Genomic DNA, 23,322 nt, shown 5'->3' with positions numbered 1-23,322 from the left:
GATGGGAAGCAATGGAGAGAGATGATTTTTGCCTGCTGGGAGCCCGGCCAGGCCTGGAGGTGAAGTGTAGGAAATCGATTTGAGATTCCACTTAGCTTCAGACCAGAGCGAGATCCTATGTAGGGGGAGCTCGGGCATCATGTAAGCTTCTGCTCCTCTCTGTGCTGCCCCAAGCCCATGGTCACTTCTGGACCAATGAAATAGTGGATAGGGGTGAAGTCAGCGAGCTGGAGGGAAACTCTGTTCCAAAGAACAGCGAGGAAGAACAGAGCGAGGGGAACGCAGGAGTAACAGAACACAGAGACACAGGACACGGAGCAAGTGAAGACTGGCACAGAGGAGAAGGGAGATGCCATAGCCTGCTGTGGCTCTGGCACTGACTTTGCACTTCTGTCTCCCTGACCTGAGTACTTTCTCCGTGACATGCAGATCCATTTGTTTGCAGCTCCTCTGGCTCCTTCCTACGGCCAGCCTCAGCCTCACGGGGGTCAGTGCTGGGGGGAAATGGATGAGGGAATGCTGAGGTCCGCCCCTCCCCTCACCAATCACACTCGTGTGAACCTCATGACCTCGAAACCCAGGTCCACATGGGAGATTGTGGGTGCTTGTATGTGGCCATATGTGTGAGTGGGTGTGAATGCTTCCCAGCTTTTGTCTGAAAACGTGACTATGTGTGGTTTTGTCTCTACTTCTCACCATCTGCCCCAGCCTCAGATGAAAGGAGGCAGGATGGACATGTGGATCCTTAGAATGTCTGTCCAGTTGGGGTCAGGAGGGCTACAAGGTGGACCCCCAGCCCCCTACCTCAACTCAATCTCTTCCTTAGACCACTGAGGCCAGCCTAGAGTGTTGGCTTCACATTTGTGATCAGGTGATAGGAGTAAATACTTACCAAACATGTTAAGTTCTGAAGGAACTGGTGCCCTCAAAGCTAAAATCTTTAGGACATGGGCCCCTTGCCCTAAGAGGACCTGGACAAGGGGAGCCCTGAGGCTTAGTTCAGAGGGCATAGTTGGGACTTCTCTAGAAATGTAGACAGTGGAGTGTACAACATGTACTCACCTGCCTTGCTGTCTTCCTGCAGCCCCTGGGATGGGCTCCAGCTCCAAGTGCAAGATTATTCCTCTACGCATCCAACAAAGACGTACAATGTGCCTTCTAAGGGCCAGGCGCATGCGAGGCATCAGGATACATTAAAGAATAAGACACAATTTGGGGGGCAGCCCAGGTGGCCCAGCAGTTTGGCGCCGCCTTCAGCCCAGGGCATGATCCTGGTGTCCCGGGATCAGTCCCACATTGGGCAACCTGCATGGAGCCTGCTTCTCCCTCTGCCTGTGTCTCTGCCTCCCTCTCTCTCTCTCTGTCTCTCTCATGAATAAACAAATAAAAAATTTTTTAAAAAGACACAATTTTTGTCCTCGGGGGGAGCGAGACTAGTAAAAGACAATTTGCAGGGGCTTCCAGTGGGACATGACGTCTCACCTGGGGACAAGGAGGAGAGAGGAATTTCCCAGGGCAGGAAAACAGCATGATTGAAGGCCAGGAGGTGACAAGACACCATCATCAAAGTGCCCAGTTCATTGACAGGCATGGGGGCCGTAAGGGGAGCCTGGAGGGGCAAGCAAAAGACAGATGAGGTGTGTTCTTCTAAGCCATGGTTACCCTAAGAAAAATGCGGAGCCATGGAAGGATTTGGAACAAGGGAGTGACATGAATCAGATTTGCCTTTCAGGACATTCCCTCTGGCCCAGAGACAAAGAATGGAGTTGACAGAAGACCTGGCCTTGGGCAGTGAGTCGGAAGCAAGAAATGACAGTGGTCTGAACACCGGCGGGGCCCGGGAGGTCTCCAGCGGGGAGTCTGGCCTGGTGAGGCCCTGTTTCAGAGCGCCCTGATCAGAACCCCATGTCTGGATGCCTCCCTCCTCCCACCTTCTGCTGAGGTGGGATCTCTGGCCCCTGGTCTTTCTCCACACAGAATGAATGCAGGAGCCTTGTAGTTAATGAACACTTAACAGACGCCTTGGGAAAGTCAGCTGCGGGAGAAAAAATTCCACCCAAGAATCAGGCTCTTCTGAAGTTGGCGCAGTTATGTGATAATTGGTTAGATCATCCTTGTTGATTTATGTGGTGCAAAGTGGGTTTGAAAAAAATTAAATCCTTAGGAAAGAAAAGGTACCTGGCACCCCACCACCACCACCACCACCAACAGTTACTTTGACTGGGTTTGGCTGTGAGGATGGGCTCATTAATTCCACAGCCTCTTTACCTGTTTAAAGGGGACCCTACCCTTTGGGCTCCTTCCAGAAGGTTCTCCTTCAGTTATCCACTCCTCTGCCTATATTTTCTCTCACTCCCTCTTGACTGGCTCTTCCTGACTCTCATCTTGCTGAGCCTTCCCAGGGACCCTGCATCTGCCAGGAAGGGGTCTTCCATTTGCCTCCAATTTTGCAAACCTCTTCCCTCTGAGGAGTGTTGTCTGCCCCTCTTGGGCCCGCTTCCGGTCCTCCTCCAGTCCCTCCTCAGCTCACTCCCCTCACTCTGCCTGGCCACAGCTGTAGACACTGCTCTGACAAAGGTCACCAGTGACTTCTAAATGCACAATCAATGGGCCGTTTCAGCTGCCTACTTTCTGGACCTCTCAATGGCATTTGACAACACCACCCACTACCTTCTTGAAACTCTCTCCTGTCTTGACTTCCCTGCATTCTGACCCCTCCTTGTCCATATTTGCTGCTTCTCCCTCTTCCATGCTGGCTCCTTTACCTATTCTCCCCTACCAACCCACATGGCCCCAAACCTGGCATTTTCCAGGACTCTGTCTCGGGTCTCCTCCCTTCTCCATCCAGAAGTCTTCCCCTGGTGATCTTGGCCTCTCTTACTTTAACTGCTAATATTTGCTGTTGACCCAAATCTGCATTTCTTCCCTAGAACATCTCTCTTACTCTCCAGACCCATAGAGCCAATCAGCTGATTTCTAGGCATCTATACTGGGACTTTCCACAGCACCTCAAACTCAACCTTGTTCATTTCTCCTTAAACTTGCTGCTCTTCATGTACATCCTTTCTGGTGAAAAGCTCAGCAGGTTACAGAAAACCTTTATGTCACTTAAGACACTGTGCTCTTTCTCACCTGCCCACACCCAATCTGGCACCAGGTCCTATCACCTCTGCCCTTAAACAGCTCAGACTCATGCCTTCCTCTCTGTCCTTGAGGTCACTGGCCTCATCCTGGCCCTCTGCCTGTAGGCTGTCCCACACCCTAGCGCCACTCCACACCATAGCCAGAGCCATCTTCCTACGATGCAGCCCGAAGTGGAACGTGACCTATGAGGATGAAGTGGCCCCAGCTGACCACTCAGAGCCTCTTCAGCAGCAGCTCCACTGAGACACCAGTGGACTTGGCCTCCCAGGGATAAACTCATCCTATTCACAGAAGCCAGGGCCACTTCATTCAAAGGGAAATAAGACCCACTGAGAGGAGCAGGGCCTAATGGTCCTGTCTCATGAGTAATTTTCCAAAAGAGACACCCTTCCAGCAAGTGTTTAGGGTATTTGACCTGACAGTGGTGAAGATTTGAATTAAAGGATATTGGAGGGCACAATGTGACAGCAGACATTTAGGGGTGGCATCTTTTATATACCAGCTCCCCTACCAGCCAAGGCAAAGGGCTCTCCTCCCATCATGACCCATCTCTCCATATGAGAGCCTAGTGATACCTGACTGGAGCAAACATTCTTAATTTCTGCTTGACAACACTGAGTAGGACAAAGAAACAAGAGTCACCATAACGCTGTGTTCTTAGCTGGGAGCTGAGACAGACAATAACTTACCAAAGAGCCCAGATTTGAGTCTCCTGGTTGGCACATTGCCTTGAGGTCAGGGCTAGGCCTTGACATTAGATTCTGGTTCCTCTCTCTCTCTCTCTCTCTTTAAGATTGTATTTGTTTATGAGAGAGAGAGAGAGAGAGAGAGAGAGAGAATGAGTGGGGGCGGGGACAGGGAGAAGTAGACTCCCTGCTGAGCAGGGAGCCCGATGTGGGGCTTGATTCCAGGACCCCAAGATCACGACCTGAGTCGAAGGCAGACGCTTAACTGAGTGAGCCACCCAGACGCCCCTGATTCTGCTCCCCTTTATTCTAAAGGTCACATGGCCCATTTCCAATGACCCCTTCCTGCCTTTGTAGTAGTAATCCTATTATCCCCATCTTGACTGCAAGAAATTCTCTAGTCCTTTGTGTCCCTGTTACTGCTCAGTTGATGGGAGCACTGGGTGTGGAATCTGCTCCCAAACACTCAGGGGTAGGTGCTAAATGTCCTGTTTCTTTATGTTTCTATATCAGGCTCCGTGCCATTGTACCTGGTTGGTAGGAAATTCAATTATGGGCGTGCTTGTGGGGGGTGATCGTCTTCAGGGTTAGGGAAGACTCTGTAGTCTGGGATTGGGGGGTGGTAGTCAGCTAGTCTTCAGGTGACAGCAGTCACCATGATTATGTTCACTTTCTGTGACTCTGAGGCCAGCCTTGCTAGTGGGGTGATGGGAAGAGGGACCTGCCATCAGGGTTGACCCACATCCACTTTCTCCTGTGCCAAAGCCCTGTACCCTCCTTTTTCTGTCACCCCAAAATAGCCCAGATGACCCATGAGACACTGGTTAAAGCAGTTGTTTCTGCGGAGGGAACCTGAGGGACAAAAGGGTAGTGCATTTGTCACTGTATATTCCTTTATGTTTTCTAGATTGTTTATCAAACATTTCGTGTTTGTTCATCAAAATGTTTTCTTTTTTAATAATTAATTATTTATTTATTCAGGAGAGACAGAGACACAGGCAGAGGGAGAAGCAGGCTCCCTGTGGGGAGCCCGACGTGGGACTCGATCCCAGGACCCCAGTATCATGACCTGAGCTGAAGGTAGATGGCCAACCATTGAGCGACACAGTTGCCCCCATCAAAATGGTTTCAAAAAAAATTTTTTTAATTAAAAATATTTGGGCATGGCAGCCCCAGTGGCTCAGCGGTTTAGCGCCACCTTCGGCCCAGGGCATGATCCTGGAGACCCGGGCTCGAGTCCCACATCGGGCTCCTTGCATGGAGCCTGCTTCTCCCTCTGCCTGTCTCTGCCTCTCTCTCTCTCTCTCTCTGTCTCTAATAAATAAATAAAATCTTTTAAAAATATAATAAAAAAATAAATTAAAAATATTTAAAATGCTTTTTTTTTTTCCCACAAAAGCTTCTGCAGACTATGAAAACCAACTCAGCAAAAGAAAAAAACAGTTCCCATTTTCCTTGAGGACACTGAGGGCTTGCTTTGCTGGAACAGGGCATACCCTGCCTCTGGCACCACTTTGGAATGGGCGCCACTGCCCCTACCACTTTAAAGAACAAGGTAAAGGAAAACCCTTTGGGTTTCCATATCAAAATATAGCTGAATTGTCGGGTTCCTGGCTGGCTCAGTTGGTGGAGTGTGTGCCTCTGGATCTCCGGATTGTGAGTTTGAGCCCCACATTGGGTGTAGAAGTTACTTAAAAATCCAATCTTTAAAAACAAGAAAACAGGGATGCCTGGGTTCTGGCTGATAGCTGTTGAGGAGTAGGAGAGTGTGATGAGAAGCAGAACCTGGGGGGAAGGAGGGAATCCAGCTGGAGAGGTGTGGGCAGGCAAGTTTCACTTGCAGCCTGGTAGCAAAGAAAAAGATTCCACTGGAGGATAGAAGAAGAACCCAAGGACTGTCCTTTTCTGTCCATGTTACTTCTTTCTCTTGCCTCCCTCCAGCTCTGTTATTTCCAAAACCCACCCTTCCCCCAACTTGGTTCGCCAACCCTGACCCTGACTGTTTGATTTGGAACAAGAGGACAGAGGCATATGTGGGCCACTTAAAGTCCAGGTTCCAACTTCAGCCCCACCTCCCGAGCTTGGCCTGACCCCTGGCCCCCTCCAGCTCCACCTCCACCCCCATACCACCATCTGCCCCTGGCAGCTTATCTTTTTTTTTTTTTTTTTTCTGGCAGCTTATCTTCAATGTGCCCATCAGGCCTCTTGCCCAGCAGCACTGCTCAGAGACCAGGAAACTCCAGAGACTCAAAGACACATCCTGCACCCAGGTCCCATTGTCTTTTATCTTTCTATTTCCATTTCTTCGTAAGGATTCCGGAGCGTAAGGACAGTACAGGAGATTTAATTATGGCTGTCTTCATTATTTTGTGCCTATGTAGTGTTCTGGTGACAGGCATGGGTGAAGGTGGAAGAGAGAAAGGAGTGGAGAGGGAATGTGAACCCGGCCAGCCCCTCCACTGCCCCGCTGTGTCCCCCAGCGCCCAGCCCTGGACACACCCCGGCCAGAGCCAGCTGTTTGCAGACCTGAGCCGAGAGGAGCTGACAGCTGTGATGAGCTTCCTGACCCAGCAGCTAGGGCCAGGCCTGGTGGATGCAGCCCAGGCCCGCCCCACGGACAACTGCGTCTTCTCGGTGGAGCTGCACTTGCCCCCCAAGGCTGCAGCCCTGGCCCACCTGGATAGGGGGAGCCCCCCGCCTGCCCGGGAGGCACTGGCCATCGTCTTCTTTGGTGGACAACCCCAGCCCAATGTGAGTGAGCTGGTGGTGGGGCCGCTGCCTCACCCCACCCACCTGCGGGATGTGACAGTGGAGCGTCATGGGGGCCCCCTGCCCTATCACCGACGCCCCGTGCTGATCCGGGAGTACCTGGACATAGACCAGCTGATCTTCGACAGGGAGCTGCCCCAGGCTGCTGGGCTCCTCCACCACTGCTGCTTCTACAAACGCCAAGGACGGAATCTGGTGACGATGAACACGGCCCCCCGAGGTCTGCAGTCAGGGGACAGGGCCACCTGGTTTGGCCTCTACTACAACATCTCAGGGGCTGGGTTTTTCCTGCATCCCGTGGGGTTGGAGTTGCTGGTAGACCACAAGGCTCTGGACCCTGCCCGCTGGACCATCCAGAAGGTGTTCTTTCAAGGCCGCTACTATGACAGTTTGGCCCATCTGGAGGACCAGTTTGAGGCGGGCCTGGTGAATGTGGTGCTGGTCCCAGACAATGGCACAGGTGGGTCCTGGTCCCTCAAGTCCCAGGTGCCTCCGGGTCCAGCTCCTCCTCTGCAGTTCCAACCCCAGGGCCCCCGTTTCAGTGTCCAGGGCAGTCGAGTGAGCTCCTCATTGTGGACTTTCTCCTTTGGCCTTGGAGCTTTCAGTGGCCCCAGGATCTTTGACATCCGCTTCCAGGGAGAACGACTAGCTTATGAGATCAGCCTCCAAGAGGCCTTGGCCATCTATGGTGGAAATTCTCCTTCTGCTCTGCGAAGCCGGTATACAGATGGTGGATTTGGCTTGGGTCACTTCTCTTCAACTCTGACCCGGGGGGTGGACTGCCCCTACCTGGCCACCTATGTGGACTGGCACTTCCTTCTGGAGTCCCACACCCCCAAGACAATACGGGATGCCATTTGTGTGTTTGAACAGAACCAGGGCCTCCCCTTGAGGCGACACCACTCAGATATCCACTCCCACTATTTTGGGGGCCTTGCAGAGACAGTGCTGGTTGTCAGATCTGTGTCAACCATGCTCAATTATGATTATGTGTGGGATATGGTCTTCCACCCCAATGGGGCCATAGAAGTCCGACTCCATGCCACCGGCTACATCAGCTCAACATTCCTCTTTGGTGCTGCCCAAAGTTATGGGAACCAGGTTGGGGAACACACGCTGGGTACCGTCCACACCCACAGTGCCCACTTCAAGGTGGATCTGGATGTAGGAGGTAAGACATCCCTGGGGAAGCAAGGATTCCAGCAGAGGGGGCTGAGGTCTCCATGTCTAGCTTTAAGCATCCTCACTCAAACATTAAAATAGAAGCATATGGGGCAACTAGGCGGCTCAGTCGGTTAAGCATCTGCCTTCGGCTCAGGTCATGATCCCAGGGTCTTGGGATTGAGCCCCACATGGGGCTCCCTGCTCAGTGGGAGTCTGCCTCTCCCTCTCCCTCTGCCTCTTGCCTGTTTGTACTCTTGCATGTGTTTTCTCTCTCTCTCAAATAAATAAATAAAATATTTATATATATATGTACATATATATATATAAAAGCATATGAAGTAAATGTGAAAGTCAGATTCCTTATACTATATGTTGGCAAATCGAACTAAAATAAAAACAAGGGGATCCCTGGGTGGCGCAGCGGTTTGGTGCCTGCCTTTGGCCCAGGGCGCGTTCCTGGAGACCCGGGATCGAATCCCACGTCGGGCTCCCGGTGCATGGAGCCTGCTTCTCCCTCTGCCTGTGTCTCTGCCTCATTCTCTCTCTCTCTCTGTGACTATCACAAATAAATAAAAAATTTTTTAAAAATTTAAAAAAAAATAAAATAAAATAAAAACAAAAACAGGAACAAAAAAAAAGAAAAAGAAAAAGAAAGATTCCTCAGAGATTTTTACCTTTAGCAGATCGATTATTCTTCTATACTTAAAAAAATTCTTCCATATTTTTAAATATGTCATCTGCAATATTTAATAAATTTTAACATTTATTATATTGTATACTATCTATAAATATGAGATACTGATATAAATATTTAGAATTTGTATTACCAATTTGGATCATAATGTATATATATTTTGCTATTTCTGTTTTTTCATGTAACAACGTATCACTCATACAAGCAACAAATAGTTGAGTTTTTTTTTAAGAGACATGGAGTGAGGAGAAGGGAAGAGGGAGAGGGAAAAAGAATCTTCAGCAGGTTCTACAACCAACATGGAGCCTAATGCAGGGCTCAATCTCATGACCTTGTGATCATGATCTGAGCTGAAATCAAGAGTCAGACACCTAACTAACTGGCTACCCAGGCACCCCATGAACACATATTTGTGTCAATCACTGCACTAATGCAATTTAACAAAAGAAACAACATCTTTGCTCTCAAAAAGCTTACATTCTAATGTAGGAGTGGAGAACATGTGGAGTGCCCTGAAAAATGTATATGATAGAAACATTTTTATGATTAACTGCTCTGTACTTCAGTTTACCCAAGTGTAAAAATGATGTAACCATGCATTCTTCATTAAGACTATTTGAGGATTAATGATGAGTATTTTAAAACACTTTCTCTTTAAAAAAAAAAAACCAACTAATTTATTTCAGTAATCTCTACATCTCTACACCCAGTATGGGACTCGAATTCACAACTCTGAGATTGTGAGTCACAGGCTCTTTCAACTGAGCCATCCAGTTGCCACATATGCTTTCTCTTTCTCTTTTGAAATATTTTAGAATTAGGAGGGCACCTGGGTGGCTCAGCTGTTCGGCTCAGGGCATGATCCCGTGGTCCTGGGATCGAGTCCTGCATAGAGCTCCCCATGGGGAGCCTGTTTCTCCCTCTGCCTATGTCTCTGCTTCTCTCTGTGTCTCTCATGAATAAATAAAATCTTTTAAAAAATTTTAGACTTAAGAAAATTTGCAAACATTGTCCAGTTCCCATGTACTCTTCACCCAGCTCCCCCTAATGTTAACATCTTACCTAACCCAGCATGGCAATCAAAGCCAGGAGATTAGCATTATTACAGTACTATTAACTAAACAACAGACCTTATTAGGGTTTCATTAGTTCTTTCAATATCTCTCTTTTTCTGTTTCAGGATCTAATCCAAGATCCCACTGTGCATGTAGGTGACTTTTCTCCTTAGTTTCCTCCAATCTATGACAGCTTCTTAGGCTTTTCTTGTCTTTCATGACCTTGACCTAAGGAAGAGATTGGTCATTATTTTGTTTTATTTATTCATGAGAGACACAGAGAGAGAGAGGCAGAGACACAAGGCAGAGAGATAAGCAGGCTCCATGCAGGGAGCCTGATGTGGGACTTGATCCCGGGTCTCCAGGATCTCACCCTGGGCTGAAGGCAGCACTAAACCGCTGAGCCACCCCGGCTGCCCTTGGTCATTATTTTGTACAGTGTTTCTCAAATTGGATTTCTCTGTTATTTTCTCATGTTTAGATCAAGATTGTACTTTTTTTTTGCAAGAATTATTAATGCAAATAATTTAATAGATAATTTAATTAATGTATTAATTTGCTGGCCATTTCAAAATTTTTCCTTATTCTTTACCCATTTATTAACTAGAATTCTCCATAAGGAAAAGTTATCCTCCTTTTACATTTATTTATGTGTGTAGTTATTCATAACTGCATAGATTCATGGATATTTATTTTATTCTAAGGGTTATAACCCAGCAGTATCATTTATTTTGTTCCTTGAACTGTTCCAGTGTTGGCCATTGGAAAATGCTTCTGGTTGGTTCCTGTGTCCTTTTGACATGACTCCAACCTTTTTTGAGTGCTTCTTTACTTTTTGACACCGATATCTGTTCCAGTTTGATCTTGTATTTTCGCTGCTCCAGCCCTGGAATCCAATCACTTCTCCAAGGAGCTCTGGTTCCTTTTTATTGGAGGATACCGTTTAGAAACCAAAACCTGGGTACCAGGAGTGCTCATTATCACTGGATGTCATTGCTTTGAGGCTTGCTCATTGGACTTAGCTAGAAAATATATGTATACATTCTACCTGGCACACACTTCTCTCTTTATCTCCACACCTAAGAGAGGATGTCTCTTCAAACACTTTGAACGGTGCCTGACATGTAGTAGGGAGTGTTAGCCATTGTTGCTGTCATTGTCTATATGAGCCCACTGTGTGGATGCACTAGAAAGAACTCTTGGCCTTTAATTGTCACCTATGAGTAGAAACCCTGAGGTGTGGACGGGGGACAGTGAATCTGCAAAAGGCAACTGAGAGTCTACTTATTTCGTCTCTGCTCTCTTCTGGTCCTTGGAGGTATGAAGAGAGCTTTGGCATGTGTTTACTGTTCTTTGGTTTCAGATCACTTAAGTTGACTGCTACTATGATACCTAGTTAGATACTAATAAAATCATTCAAAACTCCCAGAGTTCAGGGAGCAGACTATGCCTTTGGCCCTGCTCTTAATTCCTTGCCAAGCCTCAAATGATAGGAAACACTCCCAAACTCCAGCAACATTGGGCACAGGCTCTAATTTTCCTTCCCTCTGGCCCTCATGTCTGCTGTCTGTGCGTGGTGGGGCCTCTCTATGTTGCTTTCCTCTGTGTGCTGCTGTGTGGGCCATGCAGACCCAGAGTAAGACCTGGGTCCCCAGCACTACCACCATACTAACCACATTCCCTTGATGACAAACGAGAGCACATTCCTTAAATTCTCAAAGTCTCAGTTGTCCCATCTATACAATGGGGACAAATGTAGTTCCTCCTTCATAAGGCTGTCGTACAAGTAAAGCATCAATGCCCTGCCAGTGGAGAGCTCCTTGAGGAGTAATAAATGTGAGATACAGCTACTATTATTTTCATGATAAGGGTGTTCTGGTGATGCTATAGGGCTTCAGACATGAGACATAGACCCTTTCCTTGGGTCAGAAGGAATCTGACTCTGCACATTGCCTGCTAGGCTGCTCTAACCTTGTAGGCCCTCAAAGGGAGAAGTCAGTGGAGGTCCAGTCACAAGGTATCTGAGATTATTATCAGAGATGACATCAGGCAGAAAGACCTTCTCCAAATCTTTGGATCCAGGATATAGCTTGAGGAGAGGGAAGGGAAGAAGGGGCACAGTCAGTTCTGGGTTTCTCCTTGGCCCCCACTCTGAAGCTGTGAGTGGTGGGCAGGAGACACAGTCCAGAGGGGACAGGGCAGCAGCGTGACCAGCCCTCCCTCCCACCTCCACCCCACCCTGGCAGGACTAGAGAACTGGGTCTGGGCTGAGGACATGACCTATGTCCCCACGGCGGTACCCTGGAGCCCCGAACACCAGATGCAGAGGCTGCAGGTGACCAGGAAGCTTCTGGAGACTGAGGAGCAGGCCACCTTCCCCCTGGGGGGCACCCCACCCCGTTACGTGTACCTGGCCAGCAACCACAGCAACAAGTGGGGTCATCCACGGGGCTACCGCATCCAGTTGCTCAGCTTTGCAGGGGAGCCGCTGCCCCAGAACAGCTCCCTGGAGAGAGCCTTCAGCTGGGGGAGGTGAGTGACGGGGTGTCAATGGCTGGAGGGGGTGGACTGTAAGAAGGGCCCATGTTGCTGAGAAGCTACCTTGCCCCACCTCCTGTGGGTGTGCAGGCACATACACAATCACACACACACACACACACACACACACACACACACACATACACTCCTGTGGCCACAATCTTAGTGTCACTCAAAACGAAGCCTACTGTATGGATGGAGAGATGGAGAGCTCCAAGCTAACTCAAATATAAAAAAATGTTGAAGGTGGAATCTAGGTTGGAGGTACGTGGGTGTTCACAGTGCCATTCTTTCAGCTTTTCTGCATGTTTCCAATGTTTGCAATAAAAGTTGGAGGAAAAAACAAAGAATAAGAGAGGAACACAGATCTGAGGGAATATGCCCTAAAATCCGGGCATTTGACATCATGGAATTGACTCAAGATGGGAATCAGTCTAGACACATGCATCCAGGGTGCGGGCTCGGATCTGGATGGATGTGTGAGGATGACTGTCCTATCTGAGGTCTGAACAATGGGCCGGTTGATGTTGGAGAAACGGGGTATTGAATAAACTCAAGAACCCTATGGGACAGAGAGAGAGAAAGAGAACAAGTGTACAGAGACTGATAAAGAGGCTCGACACCGTGAGACCTTTGTGCTAGTTTCCCCCTGTGCTCCCTCTTCAGGGTGGCCTCGGGCAGTAGGACAGGTTGATGACCTCGGGACCTAATCCACATCTCCCGTAGGTACCAGCTGGCCGTAACGCAGCGGAAGGAAGAAGAGCCCAGCAGCACCAGCATCTACAATTTGAATGACCCTTGGACTCCCACTGTGGATTTCACTGACTTCATCAATAATGAGACCATTGCAGGGCAGGTCAGCTGAGAGGGAGGAGGAGGTGAGGCAAGCAAGGATGAGCTGCCTGGTTCACTCCCAAGCCAGATTCCTTGGGGGTCTTTAGAACCTACTAAGAAAAAAAGCCAAAAATCAAAAACAAAGAAAACTTGTGATTTCACGTTTCTCCTGGGTTGGTGAGCTGAATCCTCACATCCAAGGCTGTAGGAGGCAGGTATATCTTTCACAAAGCCAGGCCTCAGGTCCTCTTTCTTCTCCCTTGCCAGGACTTGGTGGCCTGGGTGACAGCTGGTTTCCTGCACATCCCTCATGCAGAAGATGTTCCCAACACGGTGACTGTGGGCAACGCTGTGGGCTTCTTCCTCCGACCCTACAACTTCTTTGACCAGGACCCCTCCTTCGATTCTGCAGACTCTGTCTATTTCCAGGGGAACCAGGATGCCGGGGCCTGCGAGGTCAACCCCCTGGCTTGCCTTCCTCAGTCTGCTGCCTGTGCCCCAGACCTCCCTGCCTTCTCCCACGGGGGCTTCTCTCACAACTAGGGGCCCCCCAGAATGGGGAATATGGCCAGCGCCCCGGGGCCAGGGTGTGTGGGGAGGGGAACAGTGGGCCCCGGGCCAGGCGGCCTGGTGCCTTCTTCTACCTTCCACCACAAAGCTCCTCACTTCCCCTTCTCCCCAGGCCCCCTTTCTATCGCCCTCCCTGACACCCTCTCCCTGCTGGGAGCCTCCTGAGCCTGTGATGCCTGGCACTGGGGGAGGGGCAGAGACACCAGTCAGCTTTGTGGTCACTGGATCTGCTGGGTTCCTGTGCCAGAAAGAATGGCCCCCTGAAGCCGGGACTAAAGGCCAAACTTTTCCCAAAAGACTCCTATTTCTTCTAACAGTTTTTTAATCTTACTTTTTTTAAAACAAGATATGATTCACATGCCATTAAATCCATACTGTTAATATGTCAAGTTAGAGGTTTTTAGTGTATTTACAGAGTTGTGCAACCACCACCCATATCCAATTCCAGAGTGTTTTCATCATCTGAAAAAGAAACCCAGACCTGTCAGCACTCACTCTCTTTTCCCTCCAACCCCTTCCTGGCTCTAGGCAACTACTTGTCTTTCTGTCACTATAGATTTGTGTATATTCTGGACATTTTGTATAGGTTCATACGGTGTGTGGTCTTTTGTGATTGGCATCTTACCCCCAGCACCACGTTTCTGAGGCGCATCTGTGTCTTAGCAGGTGTGGGTACTTCGTCCTTTGCGGCTGAGCACTGTTCCACTGCACAGAGAGACCACATATTGTTCACCCATTCTTCCACGGATGGCCATTCGGGTTGTTTCCTTTTGTAGACAATGCTGCTGTGAACATTCATGTACAAGCTCTTACGTGGACATATGTTTTCGTTTCTCTTCGGTCCACACACCTGAGCATGGAACTGCTGGGTCATAGGGTCATTCTATGCTTAACCTTTTGAAGAACTGTACACTGTTTTCCAAAATGATGGGATCATTACTTTTCCTTTCTTCTTTTATTGTGCTAAAACATACATTACATAAAATGTACAATTTGATCTTATTTATTTATTTATTTATTTAACATTTATTTTTACATACATTTATTTATTCATTTATCCATTCATTCAAGATTTTATTTCTTCATTTGAGGGAGAATAAGAAAGAGCACGAGGCAGGGGGAGGTGGAGGCAGAGGCAGAGAGAGAAGAAGGCCCTTGCTGAGCAGGGACCCCCATGTGGGACTCCATCCCAGGACCCTGAGATCATGAGCTGAGCCGAAGGCAGGTGCCCAACCAACTGAGCCTCCCAGGCACCCCCAATTTGATCATTTTTAGATGTGCAATTCAGTGTCATTAAGTACATTCAGAAGCTTTCTGGGGCCTGCCCAGTTCCTCCTCTGCCCTTGGGTCTAGAATTTGAAGACAAGGCTTCTGTAGACCAGCTGCTCTTTCGAGTACCAGGGCAGGGTCCTCACTAGGCCTGTGTCCCTCTTATTCTAGCACTTTCATCATCCTCCCTTTGTTCCTCTTCCTTTCCCTTCCCCTCCTCTTGCTAATTCAGCTTCTACTCCCTGGCATTTCTTTTATTTTACTACCTGAATAAAAATATTCCTCCTGTCATCTTGTCACCTGTCTATACTGCCAAATAATCTTCTTCTGAGTTCCTGCCATGGACGTAGACCATGTGGCAATTGCTTTTGAGAAGGAGTAGGATGGTCAAGTGACAGTAGCAGTTCAGGGGGTTTTGTGGGTGGAATGTTCCCAGGGCCTTGAGTGACAGTGGCCCCCATTGCTGTGCAGCAGCCAGTATAGGTGACAAGAATGCCACCAAAGAGAGGAATCAGAAAGCATCCGGAGCGTGGTCCCCAGGCCAGGAGCTGTCTGATCAGGGTGGGCATGCCAATGAGCCAGGGGTGTCCCGGTAGGGACCAGCCTGGTCTGATCAGGCAATAGTCCCCAGGGGCTCCCAACCCCACTGGTCTTCCTGGGGTGTGGACTTCTTATTTATGGATGGGCATAAATAAGAACTGGAATGTTTTCCAGAAAAGAGTGTGGGGGCAGGAGTACGGTAGGGAGGAGGTAAGGCTCACAGACTTCCAGATCAGAGAAACCCATGGGGTAGAGGGTGTCCACATCTCTGCTTCTACAGCTTACCTACTTCTGTCAGTCTCTTTTCTAAGAAATGGGGTTGTGGGGTCAGGAAGAGAGGGGATTCCCTCCCCAGGAGGAAGTCCAGGACACCGACCCAGTCCTAGGCAAGGGCAGGCTGTGGCAAAAGGGTAAATAAGGGCACAGAGATTTGGGTCCAGCTCAGCTTATGACCAGAGAGAAATAGCAAACCAGGAGCTCAGACACCATGGAAATCTTGTGCTTCCCTCAAGAACCGCCTACACCCCCAGGCTCAACCAGGTGAGCCAGAAGGAACTAAGTTCTGACAAATGGACCTCCATACAAAGGCTAAAAGCCATGGCAGCCATGTTCTGGATTCAAGAATAGCAATGATATGGTGAAAAGCGTTCAGCTGGAGAAGGGGTTAAGGCAGAGCTGCTTAAGACAGTTGCTGATGCTTCATTTTGTTTCTAGGCTCAGTGATTTAGTGTTTCTTTATCCTCTCAGCCCAGATAAATATCCTCTTTTGACTTTCTTGTGTTTTCCTGTGTGAAAAAATTTAAACCGCAATGGGTATAGACGCTATCCTCTTGCTTCCCCACCCCTGCACCCCCCACCCCCAGACCCCCACCCCCCACCCCCGTCACCAAGCAAATGCTAAGGAGGAGCCAAGGATGCTTCTCCCGGCTGTTCCAGCTCTGCTTCTCCACATGCAAGGATAGGGGGAGGGGACCTGTGCCACCAGGCTGAGGTCTGAGTGAGGGTCTCTGCTACTGTGGCCACCTGCCAACCAATGAGTGCTGTGATGGGGCTCCCCACTGGGGTCAGAGGGAACAATTTGAGACACTCTAAAGAAGTATGTGCACAGGAACTCTCAGGAAAAGCCCCAATACAGCCTTGTTGGTAGGCCTTACTGGGGACACACTCTTCCCAGCCACAAGAAAAAGAGCATCCAGACCCTGAGGAATGTAGCCCAGAGAGATCTAAAGGGTCAGAGCAGCAAAGTTGTAGGGGGAACCTGGTGAGTGGGAAAGAATGTGGGCCCTTCTAGGGACTGTTGGACCTACAGATCCCACTGAAAGAACCTCACCCACCACACACACACATACACACACACTATCCACATGAGCAGGCCTCCTAGTAGCACCTGCTTTCTAGCATTCTAGCATTCTAGCACTTGGCCCATGGCTGATGGTCATCCATGTTTGCTCCACTCAGGATCTGCAGCTTCTGTAGAATTCTTCTTCTTCCTCCCCATATCTGGATTCTGTGAAGGGAAATTGATTATAAGGCTTTTATCCATGGTATGTTTCTCATACTCCTTGACCTATGTCTATGGGCCAAAATATGATGGGTGGGGGCCTCCCCCTTTCTTAAGGATCCTCAAAGACAGTGAGGCTTTAGCCTTTCCTGCTTCCTCCATTGAAATGGAGCCAGGATGGTGGAGACTACCATAGATGAGCTAATTTCCATCTGTTGCCTCACATCAACCTTGAGAAGCAGATATTATTATTCCCATTTTACAGATGAGAAAACTAAGAATCAGAAGGATTAGGTATCTTGCCCCCAAGTCATCTGGCTAGTAAGCATGGGGCTGGGATTGAACCTAGGTCTTTGTGCAGTTATATCTGACTGTTTTCTCCTATGCCACTGCTCTTCTTCACTGCCTAGCAGGCCTGGTGAAAGAATTCAACAAGGCAATGCTTGAGAGGCATCATTGAACTTGGCACCTGACCCATGGTAAGTGACCCTCTAAGAGCAAAATCAACACTCAATGGACCAAAGCAGAAATATGCACAGTTGCCTTAAAGCAAAAGCTCTCAACCTTGACTGTGTATTAAATCATTGGTGGAACTTGTAAAACTCTACATACCCAGGCTGTACCTCAGACCAATAAAATCAGGACCTCTGGGGGTGAGGCTCAGATATTAGCAGCTTTTAAATCCCGCCCACACCCTCCCCCCTGGTAATTCTAACATGCATCCAAGGTTGAGAAAACCCTGGGACTGTAGTTCAGTTTCAAGACTGCCAGAGGAGGCTTGAGACAGAAATATATACAGAGAATGTGTCTTAGATATATAATGTATTCATCAGAAGGCACAGAAAAGGAGCATTACAGAGTCTGTCCTGGCAGGACAATCTGAGCATGTCTAGAACAGAGGACCTGGCCTAAGGCTGGGTATATCCAGCCCTGGAAGTACATTAGCCACTTGGAGGATGGAGGCACAAGAAACTGTCAAACCTATCTCATGAGCAACTGCTGATTCTGACTCACAGCTCCTTGGGCCAGCTTCCCACCTTGGTCATGGGAAGAAAATGGGCAAATCAATTATATCTCTTGTGTAAATGAACTAATTGGTAGTCTGATAAAAATTGGCTTTTGCTTTGACAGCCACTGTAAATGAAGATTAGCCTGCAGGTGTTACTTTCATAAATTTAGATCTTACCTGAAAGATGATCCCCCTTGGTGATCTGATGAATCTGTTTTCTGATTTAGGTCCTTCCCTTGCACTATGGCAAATTCACCAAGGAATCGTCATGGAGTGACTTGGAGACATTAGCCAGACTCTCATGCCACAACCCACCCAGCCTTGCCTGGACTTCATATCTAACTTCTAGAGCAGAAACTCACTGTAAGCAAATCCCTACCCTCCTTCCCTTCTTCCCCTACAGTTTTTCCTTGGCCAACTGATCCTTATAAATCTTCAGAACTCCTTGGGGTCGCCTGGGTGGCTCAGTCACTAAGTGTCTGACTCGATTTTGGCTCAGGTCGTGATCTCAGGGTCATGAGACTGAGCCCCACGTCGGGCTCTGCACTAGGTGTGGAGTGTGCTTAAGATTCTCCCTCTCCCTCTCCCTCTGTCCCTCCACCCTCACTTGCAAGCACCTGCTCTCTCTCTCTCCATCCCTCTCTAAAAAAATAAATGTGTAAACAAATCTTCAGAGCTCCTTACTCCCTGCCAGACATATGAGGTCATTCACAAACTGGTTTTAGCACTCCTGCCATCCTGATGTCCAGCACTGCCCCAACCACATATCCTTCCCCAGTCCATTCCTATCCACTCACACTTCTACCCATGCACACCCCCCACTTCCTTCCTCTGGTTCCTCCCTCTTCCCCCTTCCTCCCTTCTTCCTTCACTTATTCAGCCTCTAAAATCCAACTCAAGTAACACCTCCTGAGCAAATCTAGTTGCTTTGTTCTCCCTGTTTCCTTGGTACTTTGGACAGAACCCTACAAAAGAGGTTCACCTACTGAATTCTAGTTCATTATCTGTGCAGATCCTCCCTTCACTTCCCACCCAAGAGACTGAGCCCATGTCCTGTTGGCCTCACTGTCCTGGTGCCTAGGATGGTGTCATGCCCATTAGGGGTGCTTAAATATATCTTTGTTGAAATCTGAACAATAACTCTTGTTATATCCAAGTAATTCTCTGTCTTGTAAAAAGCTATTTCATATCCAATTTTTCCTTTTTGACTACCTCAAAAGGGATGATATAAGAAAGCCCAAAGATTCCAAGTGAAAAATCAGCCTGACTATACAGGTTAAGTCAGGACATGGGGCCAAAGGGTGACACTGACACGCCAAGCCTGAGCATTCCCTCTCCAGATGAGACTGGCATCGCTGGAACCAACAATTCAGCAAAGGTCACAGGAAGGGGAGAGATGGGATGGAAGGATTTCTGAGAAGGTGGACACTGGCAGATCTCTAAATCTGTACCCCATGCTGGGCTTTTCCTGAAATAGATGGGAGAAGCCCAGAGCCTGGGATAGATCCAAGGAAGCATGGGGTGAGAGAGTTACAGGGAGAGGCTGAGCATTGGACCCCCAAATGCTGTGGAATTTGGCATGCATGTGGGAAAGGGTGTTTGTGAGGCAGCAACTCATTGAGTTCATGTTTTCCTCATTCTGCAACATGGTGTAGTGTTCATAGTCTGACTTCTAGAGCCATATTGCTGGCCTTTGGATCTGGCAAATGTCACACTTTGGGCAATGTATTTAATTTCTCTGCACCTCACTTTCCACACCTGTAAGATAGGGACAGTAATAAAATCCACCTTGGAATTTTTACGATGATTAAATGAGTTAATCCATGTAATTCTCCAAAACCAGTTCTTGACATATAGTAAATGCTCAATGAATACAAGACAGTATTTAATAGTTTATTAACCAGGATCTGCAGGGCATTTCTGTTACTGCGTAACAAACCACCTTGAAGCTTAATGACTTAAAAATGACATAAAAATGACTTCAAGTCATTGAAGCTTAATGACTTAATGACATAAAACAAACCATTTTATTTTCTCATTATTCCCTGGGTCAACTACCTGGGCTGGGCTCAGAGGGGAAGTTCTTCTGCTGGAGTCACCCAGGATTACTCACATAGCCGCAGATATCTGGCAGATGGACTGGACCTGGATGGTCTCAGATGGTGTCACTCACATGTCTGGTGGCTGGGGCTGGCTGTCAGGTCACATGTTACAGCAAAGAGTCTCAGCAGATCAGCCTTGACTTCTTTCCTTTGTGGCCCAGGTTTCCAACTGCAGCCCAAAAAGGACAAGCTCTAGTGAGTGAATGCTTTCCAAGCCTCTATTTGCATCACATTTCCTAATGTCCCATGGGCCAAAGCACAAGATCAAGCTCAGATTCAAAGGATAGAGATGTAAACTTCACATCTTGATAGGAAGACTGGCAAAGTCAAAATGCAAGAGGGCATGTGTCAGTGATGGAAAGAACCATCACAGCCATCTACACATGCTACTATGCTGACATTAGATATACAAGCAGAGCTCAGTTCTGAAGGCTGGAAGGGATGCTTTCGTGGCCCTTGGAGCTCAGGTTAGCAGGAAAAGAGTTGAGACATATGTAAAACAACTGCAATGCAAGGTTTGAACATATAAGTGCCCCAAGATAGAAACAGTTAAGTGCTAGGGAAACTCAAGTCAGTGTGATCCTTTCCAGCTGAGAAGGGGTGAGCATTAGTGGGTTGGGAAGGCTTTATTAGCTTTCCCTTGAATGTGGTTAGAATCTGGACACATGGGGATGGGAAAAATTGCATTCCGGTGGAGGGAAGAGCAAATCTAGGAAAACCAAGGTGCATCTGGGAAATCCAAACCCAACTGCTATACAACTAGAGTTGGGTCCATAAAGGAGAGATTGGAAACATGAGGCTAGAAAAATAACCTGGGGTCTGATTGTGAGCAAGCTTGAATTTGAACTTCATTCTGAAGGCAATGAGGAGCCACTGAATATTTTTCAGGTGACAAGCGAGAAGAACTGTATTTTAAGAAGGCTCTTTTGCGAGTAGTCGATCAGGTGGCTTGGGCTGGGAACAAGAAGTAGAGTAAGAGATCATTAGGTAAGGGAGTGACTAGCAGGTCTAGGCAGAGAGACTGACAGACAGGGAGCAGTCAGAGTAGAATATATATGGTCAGAGCCCAATGTCGTGGCATCAAGGATGACTCAAAAGTTGCCAGGTTCAGTGCCCAGAGGATGGCAGAAGAAGACATGTGTATACAGAACAAGAAAATCTGGAGGAGGAACAGGTCTGGAAGGAACTCATGAATTTGGGACTGTATGGGACATCCAGGTGTTGTCCAAGCAGAGTCCAGCATCATGCCAGGGGAGGAAGAAGAAGAGAAAGGAAAGGAGAACTTGCTGGAGCAACACTGGACACAAAGAGAGTGAACATTTCAAGGCAGCTGTCAGAAGTGTCAGATGTGGCCAAAAGATCAAGGAAGGAGAAGGAGGAGAAAAGGCCAACCAGCAGATTTGACAGTGAGCAGGTCACAGTGACTTCCCAGTAGAGCAGAGGAGACTGAGCTTGCATGGGGTTGAGGAGGGAGCAACAGGCTTCCTGGCTTTCTGGAATTCAAGGCTGGAGAGATCCCCTGGACGTATTTGACCTCAGGACCACCCTCCTTCCACCTCAAATCTACGAAAGTGAAAGAAATCTTTAAAATCCTAAAAATAAAACAAATACCGTCTTTCCCTTTCATCCTAGAGGAGGGAGGGACGCAAGACTCTCCCTGCCTTTCTCTGTCTCCTGCCTGCTGGCCAGAGATCCGGACCTGTCAGGACTCGTGTCCAGGGAGACAGGCGTTGGCGGGACAGCCGGCTGTTTACTTCCTAGCAGAGCCCTGCTGTGTTTTCATAGCTCAGAATAGTTCCTTGGCCCTCTGCAGGCCTGGGGGGCGGGGAGACCTCACTGTTTGTTTTCAGGACAATTCCAGGCCTCACCTCTTCCTCTTTCTCTGCATTGTGGTCCTCATTTGGGAATTCTCAGAGGGGGTAAGGTGCGGGCTAAGAGGGTCCAAGACTACTGATTTCCTAATTATCTCCCCCCAGCCGGGCTCCGGAAGAGGGAAGGAGTAATAACCGGCTGTGCAACACGGTGTTTGGGTTGGGAAGAAAATACTACGGCCATTAAGGAAAGAGTTGATTAAAAGACTGCAGGGCAGAGCTGGGGGAGAGAATGATGCGGGGCGCCGAAGAGGGGGAGGGGACGGCCCCCTCCTCCAGTGTAGATCCAGGCTGGCTGCCAGCCTCTATGTGTGTGTGTGGGGGTGCCTCCCCTCCACTGAACACCCTCGAGAGCTGTCTGGACTCCTGGCGCCCCGCAGGCCTCGGAGTGCTGCCTGTGGCAGTGCTGGTGTCTAGAAGGTGCCCAGAGGTGGGAGGAAGAAGTGGCTTCACTGAATATGCCTTTGAACTCTGAATTTTTAAAAACTATATGACTGTGTTGCTTTTTTTTTTTTTTTTTTTAATAATCTCTACACCCAGTGGAAAGCTCAAACTCACCTCCTGGAGATCAAGAGTCTCCCCCTCCACCAATGGAGCCAGACAGGTGCCCCATGACTATATTACTTTCGAAAATATTTTAGTTGGGGCTCCAGGGTGGTTGAGCAGTTGAGCACCTGCCTTGGGCTCAGGTTATGATCCCAGGGGTCCTGGGATGGAGTCCTGCATCAGGCTCCCCATGGGGAGCCTGCTTCTCCCTCTGCCTATGTCTCTGCCTCTCTCTGTGTCTCTCATGCATAAATAAATAAAATCTTAAAAGATATGTTTTAGTTAAAAAGATATTAATCCATTTGTCTTTTCCTTCTAGCAATAATGAGTCATTGACTTCTGTTAAGTCATTAAAAATCAGGCACCACTTCACTAGAGCTACTTTCAAGGGAGCCCCAGAGACTCAGGTATGTTAACCCAGAATGCAGGGTGATAGTCACCAAGTCTTATTTAACTGTTGACAAAAGTAAAACCCAGACGACTGTAGAGACTCAGCCAAGGTCACATAGCTCTTTAATCTTCCTTTGCAACCTTTTATTTTCCTTTTAAATTCTAGTGATAGTAGTGGAAGAGAGACCATCTCCTGGGCTGCCCCCACCCCGACCCTGCTGGAGGCCCAACAGTGTTTCTGAGAATCTGCTAAGGAAAACCAAAAGTCTCCTTCTGCCCCACACTCACCTCTACCCAGCAGTCCCCAGCTCACTCCACCTCCCAGCAGGCTGAGCTCTGGCTGCATAGGACTTCGTTTCCCTCTTCCCTCCCCTTCTTCTTTCCTCTGTCCCAATTCTTTCAAAGAATTTCAAAGAATCCGTGAGAAGAAGCAAGGAGGGATGGCAGGTTGGGGCTGGATCCTTAGCTTGAGTCACATTTCCTGTCTGTCCTCAGACAGCCCATCTTTGCCTCTGAGGTATAAACCAGAATAAAGGGGAAAATGAGCTTTCTGCAAATTGTTCTGACCACTATTAGAGACTTTGTTCCCTTGCCTCTGCCTTTGCAGTGCACCATCAACGAAGTTTAACTCCGGGCAGGA

The 23,322-nt window shown here is 48.4% G+C and overlaps 1 protein-coding gene and 1 long non-coding RNA gene across 6 annotated transcripts in view; one reads left to right on the top strand and one right to left on the bottom strand.

Moving 5' to 3' along the window:
• Positions 1-14,456, top strand: part of LOC112655648 (amine oxidase copper containing 3) — an 18,618-nt gene extending 4,162 nt beyond the window's left edge. The window contains exons 1-5 of one of the 3 annotated variants that reach the window (XM_049114676.1): positions 5,243-5,385; positions 6,008-7,770; positions 11,759-12,044; positions 12,777-12,928; positions 13,152-13,285. In XM_049114676.1, the coding sequence (XP_048970633.1) occupies positions 6,018-7,770; positions 11,759-12,044; positions 12,777-12,915 (2,178 nt within the window). In that variant the 5' untranslated portion in view covers positions 5,243-5,385; positions 6,008-6,017 and the 3' untranslated portion in view covers positions 12,916-12,928; positions 13,152-13,285. Of the gene's footprint in view, positions 1-5,242; positions 5,386-6,007; positions 7,771-11,758; positions 12,045-12,776; positions 12,929-13,151 lie in introns of those variants that run through there. The other 2 variants (XM_035721320.2, XM_049114677.1) reach the window with 2 other exon arrangements.
• On the bottom strand, positions 14,438-23,322 carry LOC112655379 (uncharacterized). Of its 3 annotated transcripts, XR_003133647.3 has the most exons (4): positions 22,971-23,319; positions 19,887-20,044; positions 16,651-16,770; positions 14,438-16,048 (listed from the first exon to the last, which is right to left on the bottom strand). It is a non-coding gene; the product is annotated as an uncharacterized LOC112655379 (long non-coding RNA). The 3 variants fall into 3 exon arrangements; XR_003133645.3 differs by lacking the exon at positions 14,438-16,048 and having other exon boundaries at positions 16,149-16,770; positions 19,832-20,044; positions 22,971-23,322; XR_007413184.1 differs by lacking the exon at positions 14,438-16,048 and having other exon boundaries at positions 16,149-16,770; positions 22,971-23,318.

This window comes from Canis lupus, chromosome 9 (assembly GCF_003254725.2).
Source record: "Canis lupus dingo isolate Sandy chromosome 9, ASM325472v2, whole genome shotgun sequence".
NCBI lineage: Eukaryota > Metazoa > Chordata > Mammalia > Carnivora > Canidae > Canis > Canis lupus.
This window is presented reverse-complemented; position numbering and strand designations above follow the sequence as displayed.